Here is a 14,616-nt window from a genome sequence, read left to right as displayed (position 1 = left end):
TTAACTATAGTCTGGGAAGGCAACAACAACTCAACTCTCGGTTACATTCAACCCTGCACAACTTGACCTTTATTCATGCAGATGATAATAGAGGTACATTTGCATGAGCAAACATTGTTTTGGTGTCACTCAGGGCAGGGGCTCTTGCATTTCACACGATGAGCAAATAGAGGTGCATACAGAGCCTGGATTTAGATGCTATAACTTTATTCTCAATACCTGCAAAGTCTAATGTTACGGATGGGCCAACAGAAAGAGAAAATAACACTCATACAAATGTGATATATAATAATCAGCACAATAACGTTTACTGCAACATTTTATTCAAGCACATTATTTGATAATGATAATAATGTAAAATGTGCAAATTGACTGCATTGGAACCCACCATGCAGAACTGACTGCTTTGATTGGTCAACAAATACCAGACACTTGAGTTTAAAGTACATTTCCTATAAACCTTGAGTTGATTGAGGTTGTTTTTTTGGGTATATATAATTGTCTATAATGAGATTGAGCTGGGTGCAACAATAGACTGGTTGCAATTTTGTTTCTGGGCATTCAAAAAATAAACCTAGCCAGAATGTTGGAACAGCGCCACCACAACTCTCCCACACTGTGGCCAAAGGTGGTATCGCAACTTTAAACTATCATGCCTAATTATTCAAAAGATACATTCAATTGATCACTTGTTATGTGGTTTAGTATGTATGCTTTGCGATGTTGTTAATTTCAATACGGATAGAGAGAAGATGATAATACAATCAGTATGAATTGACCCCGCCTCCCGGTCCCCCCGGATTTACAAACGTATTTTCCGTCACGCCATTTTCCACCGACCACCGAATAAACCAACCAACCGGAGAAGCGGATAATCGGTGCCGGTTAATTGCAGGTAAGAACAAAACAGGTAACATTTTAACGACACTTTTAATTTTGTGTGGTGCTAAAACTTGACCTACTTGCGTTGCATTATCCCACTGCTTCATTATGTTTAAATCCTGAGCTTTTGTTCGAATCCTGTGCTGCTAGCATTAGCATTAGGCCTCAGAAATATGAGCCATTTTAGCTATGGCTAACTAGCCACCAGCTAGCATTAGCTTCACATATTGGAAACCTCATGTTAAACGCATTCTAAAAGCGGAACATAGCTAACAGTATAACGTTAAGCCGTTCAACTGAACAAAGGCTTATTCGCCCTATTTAGGGATCAGTAGGAGGGAGTTAAACTGCCATGAATACTATTTGTAGTGAAGCTAAAGTTAGCATACTGTCAGATTCTAGGCCAAGCTTATTTCCGTTTCCAAGTATTAAGCATGTAGAACATATTGTAAACATTCAGCACGTTTTGTGTTACAGTAAAACAGTTACGTTAACCTGAAATCATTATTAACATTATCATTTATTTTCCCATAACACGCTAGGTTAGTTTAGACTGCTTGTGTAAGCTTAAACCATAAGATAACAGAAAACGTTAGTATATCTGCTGCACCCTGGGTCCTGTTGTGATGCAGGGTGATAGACGTCTGTGTCTGTCCAGGTTCCGAACTATTGTTATATAATCATGTAGAGAGACAATACATGTTTCATGGTTCTCTTGTCAAGAAACCATTCACTAAAGTGTAAACTGTTGCATTATTAATATTCTCATCTTTTTTCAGATCCAGTCATGCATCGTGACTGTCCTCTCGACTGCAAAATCTATGTTGGAAATTTGGGCAACAATGGAAACAAGACAGAGTTAGAGAGGTCATTTGGCTACTATGGTCCTCTCCGCAGTGTTTGGGTCGCCAGGAACCCTCCAGGCTTTGCATTTGTAGAATTTGAAGATCCCAGAGATGCAACTGATGCAGTGCGTGAGCTTGATGGAAGGTAGGCAGCGATCTTAACTCATTTTACAGAGGAAGTGGCCAATACTGGAGGTACAAGTCCATCTTGATGCAGCTGCAATCATGACTGATGGCTGTTTTTTTTTATACAGGACGTTGTGTGGCTGCCGGGTGCGAGTGGAGTTGTCCAATGGTGAGAAGCGCAGTCGCACCCGGGGCGCTCCCCCACCATGGAGCAGGCGTCCTCGAGACCGAGACGATAACAGGCGCCGTAGCCCACCAGCCAGAAGAAGGTGACCAATGTTGTTATTTTACAATGCCCAGATTTCTGTGACGTACACTCTCTTACCCACAGTATATTTCCTGGTAGTTGCTTGTGTTTTCCAGTCTTGGCATTTCTAGAGTTTGTAATCTTTTCTGCTGATTTATACATTTGTGGTAGTTTCATTTTCATTTATATTATTGGTCATGTTATGTAGGGAGCCAAGCAGATAGACATTCATAACCAAATAATGAAGAATGGCATGGGAATAGGACTGTATACTAGGGTTATTCAGGGAAGTCTCTTTATTTGATAAAAGCGTCTTAAAATCTGGCCTGCAAAACTTCTACTCTATGCTTCTTTTTATAATATGTTGTGCACTCTCAAAATGTAAGTGCATTTTAACTGCTTAAAAATGGCAGAATCGGTCTGTGAAATTAAATTAAGCAACTCCTATGTCAGAAAAATATAGTCTGTTTTAAATATGGGGGGGTAAAGTGCCAAATGTGATGCATTCTTTACCTTTTTGTTTGAGGATGCTTTTTATTTTTCATCTATATTAATAAGAATGAAACCCGTTACAGAGCCGTCACCATGCCTCCTCTCACCATCCTCAATCAACTAGTCCTCTTTCAGCATCATGTGACTGCTGACCATCGTGCACCAATCAGCTTGGCTGGTGCTGTCACATGACCCAGGCATGGCCAGTCGTCAAGTTGCACCAACCCATTGGTTCCTCAGCATGCCGTTCTCAACCTCCTCCTCCTTCAACCTTAATCCAAACGCCAGCGGCCCACCTCACATTCCCGGCCAATCAGCGTATTACGTACCCAAAAGTCTACAACCAACAGCAGCCTACGGCTAACCAATTAAAGCAGGAAAAAAGCCAGAGCCAGCCCCCATCTGCCTGCCACCTAATCACCTTGCAGCATCTGGCCAGCCCTATTCAGCCTATTCTACATACCTACCTACCCGGCCGGCAGTCTGCCTCCCTTTCGTCATATCTAGCTTGTTGAAAACCAAAAATACTAGTAAGTTTTCCTGCTTCATTCAGTACACTGCTGATTACAGTTTTGAAAGTGAAGAGCTGGTGTCGAAAGGTTGTTCTTTTTTTAATTATTTCAAACATAAGTCTGGAATTTCACATTTCCAGAGATTTAGATTATAGAAAAACATGTGGTATGTCTGGGGCTCTGAGCAGAATTAGGAAGGCACACAAAAACTCTCCTCAACCCCCCAATGAGTGTTTAAAATGGTGTTTTGTGCTGTATGGTTGGTTTTAGCAGATCTTAGCCTGGTTGTTTCTCAAGACTTACTTCCATTGACCAGTATATTCTTTTTGTTACCAGCTTCCAATACCTAACGCTCTCCTTTGTAGATGCAGTGGACCAGTTTCATACAGATGGTGGCCTCTGTGTGGTTCTTAGTATCCCCACACCTTGGCCAATCCACAGTGCAGCGTGTTGCTAGTTGGCTTACTTCCATTTTGCTATGATTTTAAGTCTCAGACAACATGAGACAACATTTTATATATAAACTGTACAACACATCCTACTCTACCACCTACAATTTAAAATGTATTTTATTCTCACAACATTTACTTGAGGATGGTATAAGTGAAAGATTATTAAAAAAAGCACCTGCCATCTTTATGCACTAGGTCCATTGTCAGTGAATTATATTTTATGATTGAGATATTTGTGTTCCTGGAAAAACACCCCAGTGATTTATTTCTATTTTTGAATGACTGAGATAGACCATGGACTGTGTTGAAGGAGGCCCATGTAGAGAAAGGATTGGAATAGTGTGGAGCTCTCCGGTTAGCTCATCTGTTCATTTTTAACATTTTAGTATTTTCCTTGTGCAGATCCCCACGCAGGAGGAGCTTCAGCCGCAGTCGAAGCAGGTAAAAATGTTGTATTCTACATTAAATATTTTGTAATTATTTTAGATAGTGCAAATTAGGTATAGATATATATTTATTTGTTTTACATCTGTAATTGTGTGTTGTCTGAGGATTCAGAACTGTGCAGTCTCAAGTGGTAGCTTCTAATTAATTGACTTTCTTCTCATGCCCCCATCATTAGACAGTGTATATATAAAACATGAAAAATGTTAACTTACCTGGATGGTTATGTTTCTGGCAGGTCTTTCTCCAGAGACAAGAAGAGGGAGAGGTCCCTCTCCCGGGAAAGGAACCACAAACCTTCAAGGTCTTTCTCACGCTCAAGAAGGTACTGCTTTATTTCGACAATGTCTAAAAATGTAGTTCCTTTAACAGATGTTTGACGGCTTAATGTGAAACCTTATAATATGCCTTGCCTTTCCAAATGACCCGTCATATTTTTTGTTATTTGATTGCGGTACTGCTTAAAGCTAAGGTCAGCTTGATTCTTGCTTACTTTAATGTTATTTTTCCTTCCCTGCAGCCGCTCCAGATCTAACGACAGAAAGTAGAGGAACGTCTGTCAGGTTCAAAGGGAGCTGAAGAGAAACGGTTGGTCGTTTCAAAATGATGGAGTTCGACAAGGCCGCTTGGCCTTTTTTTTGTTTTTTGTTGGTTAGTTTTTAAAACAATCAAGCATTTTAGTGTCCCTCCTGTGTTTACCTGTTATTGTACTTTTTCACATGCATTGAGTGGGTGTGTAGTCCACGCTGTCAGTACTGAAAAAGTCGTGGCACCCAGCATTCCAGCTCACCAGTTTTTGTCAATGAATGTACTGTGTAGTTTGACATAGTAAATAGTTCCTCTTTTTCAGCTTTTTTTTTTTTTTTTTTAAGTAAGGAGTGTGACGATTTCTGCTTTTGATTGTCTGTAACCAGCCTATTTTTCAACGTGCTACTTTTCTTTCTTCACACTGAAGGTTTCCATCTGTCAATGGTTGGTTGTTTGTTAAAAAACATACCGACACATTAAAGATGCAAAACTATGGCATTTATTTAAAAAAAAAATAATGTGTTGAACACAAGACTGAATTTTGTCTATAAAGTTTTCCATGATTTTTCTTTTGTTTGATACAATGTGAAATGGTCTCTTAATTAAAGATACCGGTTGATTACAAAAGAACCGTTTATATGTATTTATTTCCTGAGGAAAAGCAAATATACTGCATTATTTTTCTCCACAAGAGGGCACTCCTGCAGTATAGGTTGAGGAGCTGAACAGGAGTCAATGACACATTAAATGGTACAGTTAAAGTGTTTCCTCAATTCCTGTTTCCTATTTGTGTATGCTGCAATTTATTTGGTAGCGCTGCTCTGCTTTCCCTTTTTTAATAAGCCAATTTCTCTTCCTTATTACTCCTTGTCAACATCACTTGGTGTGATTGTGAGATTTTGCCTTGTGTATATAAGCTTAATTAACATTATCTATCTTACCACTTATTATGAGGCAACATATTGTTATAGTTAGGAAAACTTAATAGAAATAGATGGTGAACTTTGAGTCAGTCAACTGTATGTATTTGTTTGAGGTTCTTTAGTATAGATATACACTTCTCTAAAAAAGGCTGTCATTGTGTTAGAGAAAATGATGTTACATCAGAAAATTAATGGAGCATTTTCTATTCTATAATGTGGTGCATACAGTTTGGGATGGTTATTTTTTAAATGTAATTTACATGTCCTCCACAAATGTTTGAAACTGGGCAACACATTGGAAAATCCTCCAAACCAAGCAGCGTAAGACTAGAATTTAGGTTAAAAAATAATAAATGTTATTTATATATATTTAGAATATAATTGGATACATGTTTATTTTTACTTAAACCGACACATTTATAACGTTATATAATCACATGGAACTCTTATTCCCCAACACACAGACTTTTAAAAGTTCCTGAAGACCGTGGGAAGTCCTGAACTATTTTCAGTAGTGAGATTGAGACATTACTCACCTCATAATAAAACACCATAAAGAGTGTTTGCCTACATTGTAATTCGCACTGTCTGGTTAAGCTTTATATTCTTGTGGCAATAAAGGGCTTTATCTTAATTTACAACTGGGTATTTTCTGGTTCCCACGGAAAGTGATAGCCCCCGCTTCTCTCCCTCTACTAAATGGTTGTTTTTTGGTCACGCCCCTAAAACAACGCGCGCTTTTGGCTTTTCCACGTGTTACACAAACCCTAATGACATCATACAAGTCATGACTCACGGTATCCAGGGATACGGGAACACGCGGGAATCCATTCAGAAACCTTCGGTATTCCCCATTCAGTCTATGGGAATGACAACATTTCCACCAGCGAGTTATGACTGATCTGAAAAACACAAAGATGCAGCTTATTGGTGCTAATTTTAGATGTGTTACACTAGGTTAATTAAATTCACCTTTCTGTTAATTTATGGTACAGTTGTTAGTTATTCTTGGATTTAAGACCATGTATACCGACGATTTAAAGACTATTGAAGACCTCCAATGTCTTCCCCCCCACTATTTTCTATAAACTTTTTTTTCTTGTAGACCAAACATTAAAAGATCAAATAAATCCTTTCTCATCTGAAGTTAGATGAGAGAGGATGGACAACACTCCTGTTTGTAGTCAAGGCTACAGCCAGCAGCTGGAAGCATGGCTTTGTACAAATAACAAAATACAAGTGGCAGCACTTCTAAAGTTCAGTAATTAACTAATTACCTTGTCAGTGTATGTTAATGCATGGCTAAAGTCCATTAACTGTAGTATTGTCATATATCATGTATGTATGCCGAAACGCTATACAGTTTTGTCTTAAATGTACATGCTGTTTTAAGGAGAATAACAATGGTGCAGTGTTTTTTACATTTGGACACATAAAGTTCAACACTGATTGCTCGAGTTGGGTATAGGAGAATCAATACACTTGTTTTTATTATTTATCAGATTTTTTTTAATTCTTACACAACAATTTTTACGTTAAAAGTGTAGTGCTAAGTTTACACATGTTATTTAACCATAGTGTTAGGTTATTATCTAGAAAGAACCAACTTCCTCGATAACGTAGTGTACTATGACCATGCATATTCTTTTATAAGCTTCATTTGGTGTGATTTATCAAATCAAACTTTTCACAATGCAGATACAAGGCCTGCGTGTCATAATCAATAGAGATAACTTAACGGGGCTTGCAGACCCTCCGCACCATGCAGCTGCCTTCAAACTGAGATGATAAAGTGTTTACTCATCTGTACAAATGTGGAGACACACAGCTGCTGCTCAGCAACAAACAGTGTGCACTGTCTTTCCATCGAGTTAAAACGTCTGTACATATCACCACTGAATATAGCTTTACTGTAGATTAACTTTTTTGATTGGCCCTTGCTCAACAAAGGACTTACTGTGTCTGATCAGTTGCTTTCATACACTGCAGCCTACAGTTAGGGCCCCTGTTGTTGATGGGCTGGAAACTAGGCTGCTGGGGATGGGGCTGTCTTTTTGTTGACCCGTTGCTGAGGTAAACAAGCCCGGCTTGAAAACAAGTGATGGATGGAAAATACTTTTAATAACAACATGTAACTAATGTAAATGTTAAAGAAACTTTAACAGACATGTTGAGACTGAGTTACAAGCCCAGAAAGTTTTGTGACAACGGCCTCAATAGGAAAAAATACAGATTCGTTTTTACAAGAACTGATGCGTGTTAGTCCACTAAGAATTTATTTAGTTGAGGACTGCCCTAGATTATTCTACATACTTGTTGGGTAGCTGAACCTACAACAACATATTGTTGTTGTATATAGTGGATTTATATTTTGTTTTAATAGTTTTCTACTGAAAGGTAACCTGAAACTAGAGCTAAAAAATAAATGTGTAAAAAGTACCATATCTGCCTCCAAAGTGTAATGTAGATGAAGGATTAAGTCGAATAAAAAAGTACTTCTAAAAGTATCATTAGACTGTAAAGTAAAAGTGATGAACATTCCTCCCTACATTGTTTATTTGTTTGTTGTATTCAACTAAAGGTAAAAGGTGTTAATACTCCCCCCACTAACCCCTGTACATTGTTCTTCCACTTCTTTTGGGGGGATTTGAAACTGAAAAATGTGCATGTGCTGAAATGGGAGGAAGGAAACAAATATTCATCCGGGTATTTCAGCAGTCCTCTGACATGCGCAGTGAGAGGCAGGAAGACATGCCATGCTGGACCGTTCTGAGCTGGAGTTTCCTCACTACTACTACTACTACTGACTACTCTCACGTGTGTTCGTGTGTTTACCGGGCAATATTTCATGTGTGTGCCGGCAGACCCCGCCCCTGTACGGATAGAGAAGGGTCCCCGCCCTCCGGAGTTTATAAAACTCTAGCCCACAACCCAGAGAAAACTTTGAGAAAATATCAAGGAGGACCGTTCGCTCGCTTTAATCGTATCGGATTTATCAGAAGTGGTGGGCTGAACAGCATCAGCATCAGGATTGTTTTGACACCAGATCTGTTGTGAAAAACAGAGAAAACAAGCTTTATTCATCAGGTTTGAAATATGAAGGATGTTACCTGGACCAGCCTGCAGTCAGCTGATAATGTAAGTGAACTGATGCTTTAAATGTTCGTTTTCAAGCCTTTGATGATGTTTTAGTTTTTAAGCAACTACAGACACATATCTCAATTCTGTTTATTCGAGCCTAAATACATAAGTTATAAATTGGAGATATTTACTTAAAAATATGTTTCCATCACTAATGGCTTCCCCTTCTCATTGACTTTAAGTTAAAGGGGTTCATATCTACATATGAGATTTTAGTTTATAATTTAAAAGTTGAGTACACATTTGTAAAACTCATACAGGCTTCCTGTCCGAGTTATGTGAGTATAATGTGCATGGAGAGGAAGGGCAGTGAGTGACAGTCCAGTTCCACTAGTGGCCACGGGCTCCGGCCTCACGTGGATCACTGTAGTAAAGTGGGCAGGGTCTCTGCTCTGCCTCCGCCGCACATGTGGACTCATTCTCCCGCCACAGAGTTGAAGCTCCCCCCCTGGCTCTCTCTGACGTAGGTTCCCGTGAGGAAGGGGAACAAAAGGGGGTGGGGGGACCATGGTGGTTCACAGTTCACATTAATGCACCCCACAGTTTCACCTAAAATCGAAGAGGACTTATTAGATGTATTTTTTTTTTTGGCAAATTGTATAAGATATATTCCATTAAGGCACCACATTTAACGTTAAGAAATGCAGGTCCATAGAAACACAACTGTTCATAAATGGACCAGCCTATGGTTAAAATAAACATGAACCATTTGAGCAAGTCTGTTCTAGTCTTAAACATGTCTTAAAAGTATCGTTTTTACTAAAATAAAGTGCCCCTTGAGGGCCCAAGAACCCTTTAAGTAAGTAAGTAAGCATCTGCCTGGGTCTGTTTCTGTGACTGTAGAAGATGAACATTTTAACTGAACTTTTTTGAAACTACTAGATTCCTACATTTATTATTACATGGAATTAATAGTAACAACCCCAAAATATAATACAAATGTTTGTCATAGTGATTATATGACACCAATTCCTGTTATAATAAAGAACAGACAAATTATGAGTTTGCTTCACTCTGAAATCAAAAGGTGCATATATTTAGATTAATTTAATTTCTGAAATTTGAAAAAAAATCTATATCAATAGTTAACAGGTTAACTTTGGAATTGGAATGTTTGTTTTTTGGTTAATCTGGAAATGATAAATTTAGATTTTAGTATGTGGTTTCTAAGATGTTCCTGGAGAAATGTCACATTTCATAATTTTGGTGCAAATATTCATATGTATGATATGAATCAATTTAGCAGGGATCATATTGAAAACACATACTGTTAAGGATTTATTTAAATGAATGAGTAACCGGGGAAGTTTCCATATGTATACTAACAAATATATATTTTATTCAACGTCTCCCATTTTATTCTTATTCTAATAGCAAGGTCCTCTCCTCCCCTGTATTGCGTTAGCTGGATAATAAGGCTGGGCTTGGTTTCTCCTTTTATATACACAGTCTAGGTTTCTCCTGATTGTTGTCTGAAACTCTGAAACACCCTTCCTGGATGACGTAATGACTTTTTATTCTCCTGAGACTCAGCTGATTCCTTCCTGTAGCTCTTACAGGAAGGTGCCATTTATTTAACCCCTTTAAACTTGTAATAGTTTGTATATTAGTGCTCTGTAAATATACAGATGTGGAAAGCACTGATAAAATGCATCAATCTGACTTCTATGACCCTCACATCGAGATTTTTTGTGGGTTTTACACTGACCCCTGCTGGTGGCTCTGTGTGCCTCCACTGAGGATTTGCCTTTACATGTCTGCCTGAGATTATGTCCAGGCATGTACCAGAGATTCAGACAGGAGGTTCCATGAGTCACTGGCTGCTCTCTGGTTTATAAAAGGCTGCCCAGTATTAGTAGTCTCAGAATCCCTGTAGTTCTCACTGACTAGAGACATGGTAAGCTGGATTTCTACTTTCACATTGAGACAATCAAAAATAACTTCTGTTTTGGGTAGATTGGTGTGGAAATTAAGCTTTTTATTAGTGATAGTATATCAAATTTGTGATTTGGTACCAGATGGTATATGAATTAGTAATACAATATTGTCTTTTCCATTTTTCAAAGTTCGTATAACAGTTAAAGGATGTTATTTTCAAATTTGTATTATTTGTCGCTATCCACTAAGTCATCATCATAATTTGTAACTGATATTACAAATTTAGTTCGATTTTTTTAAAAGCACCAATTTTCAAACAGACAATATTGTTGCATTCGCGATACGGAGGTATTTGATTACAGCTAATTAATTAATCAATTGTTTTGGCATACTGGCAGATTCATTTTTAATGAAAAGACAACTAACCAGTGATTTCTCTGTTTCTACAGTGCATAACGATGGATCTTCACAAGCAGACCCTGAGCGCCCTGGGGAACAGCCCGGCCCAAAGGAGCCTGTTTGGCCCCGTGGACAGAGAGCAGCTGCAGGTGGAGTACCAGGCCGCCCTGAGGAGAGACCTGGACCAGGCTTGCCAGCGATGGGGCTTTGACTTCGTCTCAAATAAGCCTCTGGAGCAGAGCGTGTTTCAGTGGGAGGGCATCCCAGGCAGCGAGGTACCCCTGCTCTACAGATCATGTCTGCCTGGTCTGGGACACACAGAAGGTCAGAGAGCAGCAGAGGCAGATCTAAAGCCACGGGGAAGAGGAAGGGTGGGGCAGCCTCACAGTGAGGAGGAGAACATCCACTGTTCACCAGAGAGATGTGAGCTCCACCCGGAGAAAACACCAGAGAGACGAGAGGACACAGGGCTGAAGAGGAAACAGACCAACATAACAGGTACTTATTATAGTTATTAATAACGTAATATGTTAATTAGAGCGTGGATAAGTTTTGATTTGATGTGGATATGCACTTGTTGAGTTTTCTGTTCTTTATCCTAACAGATTTCTACCAGTCTAAAAGAAGATTCATTTGGACGCCACGCAAATCCGGAGAGTGATTTTGGTGTCGTTTTCTGCTGAGTTGCCAATATCCCATATTACTAGACTCAGGAAATCCACGCTCTGCACAGACTCTGAACGCCCACTCCCTAGGAGGGCTCTGACCCCGGGAATCCTCTGCCAACAGAAGGGACCTCAGCTATGTGTCATCATCACATTAAAAAACGATGAGGTTAATTAGGGTACTGTGTCCAATCTGAGGGGGGTGGTGTTTCTCCCCAACGTCAAGAAGGGGACATTTGAGCAGAGAAGATTAATGGTAATCTCTGGAATCAGTGGATTTATAGTCATTTGGATCATGGGCATGCCAAAGACATTTCCTACTGTGCATCCTACAGCGCTGAAAAAGCGGTCACGTCCCTGCTGTGTAGAGACTCTGTACCTGTGAGAGGTATGATGGATGAACACATTACTGTATTCACTTGGAACAGAGGTCATGTCGGTTATAATCCTTAAGGAGTGGCTATGACAAATCTGCACAATTATGAATATAGTAGAGAATAGATGAAGCCCTTTGGCTCCTTTGATAAATTCCACTATGTTTTTTTTTAATGTGAATCACAAGGAGTCAATTCTTATGCGTTTGTTTACTTATTATATCCGGATGTAAAGTAATTTTTTTTTTCTACCATCATGTACTTGTGATTGCTTGAAGAGCTTTGATATCCTGTACACACAGTTGCTTTGCTTTAGGCTTTAAATTATAGAAGTGCCATCATGTCCTCTTCAATTCCTTCTATTGACTGTACGTCAATACATTTTCAAAGCACATCTCCACAAGTGCCCTTTCCGGACTCTGACAAGTGTACAGCACCAGATTTAGTAGGTTAGGAGCAGAGCACCATGTCTTTGGAAGACTTAAAATCCTTATATTTACGTTTATTTAGATATATATCAGATATTATAGAGTTTAATACAGCACTGTTAAGTAGCAATACAAAAAAACATTGCAGTATTGCACATACATCTGGTAGGTGATGTATCCTCAGCACCCGTATCAAGGGCCTTTTATGGTATTTGTATTCAAAGCTCCATAAAATAAAATCAAAAGATAGTGTTCTCAGAAGAAATTATGTTTTTTAGTAAGCTAAAGCTGAAGTGCTATACTTTTCTATTTGTAAGCATATTGCATTTGTAACAGACACCGTGTTATTATCTGCCTCAAAACAAACGTTTGTTCTTGACACTTATAGTTATTATGTCTCTGTTGGCATATCCTGCTGCTATGGTAATCTGAATGGGTGTTAAACAAGGTCACTGTAATGCTAATCCTTACCAATTGACAGTTTAGAAATGTTTGCCAGTGCAAAAAGGAAACTAAGCGAATAACAGCATTACAAAGTGCACTTCTGTTTGTAGGTCCTTTGTATATTGTTTGTATATGTTATAAAGCTACAAACAAAAGATCTATTTTTATTTATTGTGATTTATTATGACCCGTGTTAATTTAGTTTTTGTTTAATTATTATGAAAGTTCCAATAAAATGATCTAATAAAAGTTGTTATGAATGTTTTTGCTTTATTTGCAGTCTACTTTAAAAGGATATTCACTTACTACACTTAAGGATAGTGACTGTTATTTTTACTTCAGTACATTTACTTGAAAGCTACAGATGTCTTTGACCATCTTTTAAAATAGGACACGTTGTTACAAACAAGTCAGTAATAATCATTGGTGGATGGTAACTAAGTGCTCATATATACTCAAGAACTGTATTGTAATACAATTCTCAGGTAATTAAAGGTGGGGTAGGTAATTTTGGAGAAACCAGGGCTGAAGTCGAATAGTCCATTTAGCTTAGGAACCTTCCTAAAGGAGTGAAATGACCCGGAAGTCCCTCAGTGGCAGCCATGATAAGTGCCGTTCGAATTCTCTAGAATGATGAGAATGATAGGAAAGGAGGTTTCAAACTTCCTTTATAACCTCCTTTAGTTTAGGAACCACTGGACCTCCCTAACCGACAGGAGAAGCGAAAATGCTGCCCCACAATGCCTTGCAGCCGCAGCATTTGCCGTCACTCAACAGTCGGCCGTTCACGGAAACAACCGATTATGACCGAGAAATTATATCATGAAAGTTACGGTGCTTATTAAGCATTTTAAAACATAGGTGGTAAGTTGCCAAAGTGCTTTGTTTTGAACGTTCATCAGTATTATAATCAAAAAGAGAAATATGAACGTTAGTTTTTACTGAAATTATCAAATAAAGTCAACATTTCAGTCTTCACTGAGCTGTGTGGGGTTTGTTCAACTTTTAAAAGATGTTTGAATGGTGATATACACAGTGATAGATGTTAAGGACTAACGTTTATAATAAATACATTTGTATTGATTTTAAGATCTTTAGTTCATACAATCATACGTATTGGGATCATTGGTATTAATGTGGACCGGAGGGAGAGGGTGACGAGCATAAGTTTCACTTTCCTTTTTTATTTCAATTCCAACTTTGGTCATGAAGAATATGTTTCTCTGTTGTCCACGTTCATAAAGCAAAGCAGCAGCATCAGAGCACGGTGCAGAGTCTCTAGATGAGTTTACAGGAGTCCCTCGTTCTTATTAAACATCCATGTTGTAGTCCGCTGTATAGAAAACTGTAGTTTCCATAGTTCCCCCACAGCAGCAGACGCACATTCATGACGTCCGCTGGCGCATCATAAATACGTCGGATAGTGAAAGTGCATTCGGAGTATCTAAAGTACCGCAGTCTCTTCTCCTAAATCCTTTTGAATTCTCCTGTCCACTATCCCTTAACCCCGTGACGTTTCACTCAGAGGTCAAGGAATAGACGATAGGGTTAGAATTTAGGAGCTGATCTTTGGACTATTCGACTGCAGCCTCGGCGTAACCCTCGGAGCACACTCTCCAATCACAGAGCTTGAGGACTATCACGGGGTTTGTCAAACAGAGCACATGGTGTAGTCCAAACGATAGCTGGGGATTCTGGGTAGTGTAGTGTCTTCTGCCATCCTTTTCTCCGAAAAAATATTTGTTTCTCCGAATCGAAGGGGAAAAATACAAAAGCATTGCACACAATTTAAACCAATCAATGTTGTGTAATTAACAAGGATAATCTGGTGTCTTT

General features: G+C 38.8%; 2 protein-coding genes across 4 annotated transcripts; both read left to right on the top strand.

Moving 5' to 3' along the window:
* Positions 1–714: 714 nt before the first annotated feature.
* On the top strand, positions 715–5,289 carry srsf3b (serine and arginine rich splicing factor 3b). Of its 2 annotated transcripts, none has more exons than XM_034083943.2 (6): positions 715–910; positions 1,662–1,872; positions 1,982–2,122; positions 3,959–3,997; positions 4,239–4,325; positions 4,521–5,289. In XM_034083943.2, the coding sequence occupies exons 2-6, from the start codon at positions 1,670–1,672 to the stop codon at positions 4,546–4,548; spliced, it is 498 nt and encodes a 165-aa protein (XP_033939834.1). In that variant the 5' UTR covers positions 715–910; positions 1,662–1,669; the 3' UTR covers positions 4,549–5,289. The 2 variants fall into 2 exon arrangements, with proteins under 2 accessions (XP_033939834.1, XP_033939833.1); XM_034083942.2 differs by having other exon boundaries at positions 718–895.
* A 2,917-nt stretch (positions 5,290–8,206) lies between these two features.
* On the top strand, positions 8,207–13,020 carry cdkn1a (cyclin dependent kinase inhibitor 1A). 2 transcript variants are annotated; one of them, XM_034083446.1, is made up of 3 exons: positions 8,207–8,589; positions 10,920–11,367; positions 11,475–13,020. In XM_034083446.1, exons 1-3 carry the CDS (start codon positions 8,548–8,550, stop codon positions 11,528–11,530), a joined length of 546 nt encoding a protein of 181 aa, XP_033939337.1. In that variant the 5' UTR covers positions 8,207–8,547; the 3' UTR covers positions 11,531–13,020. The 2 variants fall into 2 exon arrangements, with proteins under 2 accessions (XP_033939337.1, XP_033939338.1); XM_034083447.1 differs by lacking the exon at positions 8,207–8,589 and adding an exon at positions 10,409–10,489.
* The last annotated feature ends 1,596 nt before the right edge of the window (positions 13,021–14,616 follow it).

Source organism: Pseudochaenichthys georgianus, chromosome 5 (assembly GCF_902827115.2).
Source record: "Pseudochaenichthys georgianus chromosome 5, fPseGeo1.2, whole genome shotgun sequence".
Lineage (NCBI taxonomy): Eukaryota > Metazoa > Chordata > Actinopteri > Perciformes > Channichthyidae > Pseudochaenichthys > Pseudochaenichthys georgianus.
Note: the sequence above shows the minus strand (reverse complement) of the source record. Positions and strands in the feature narration are given on the sequence as shown.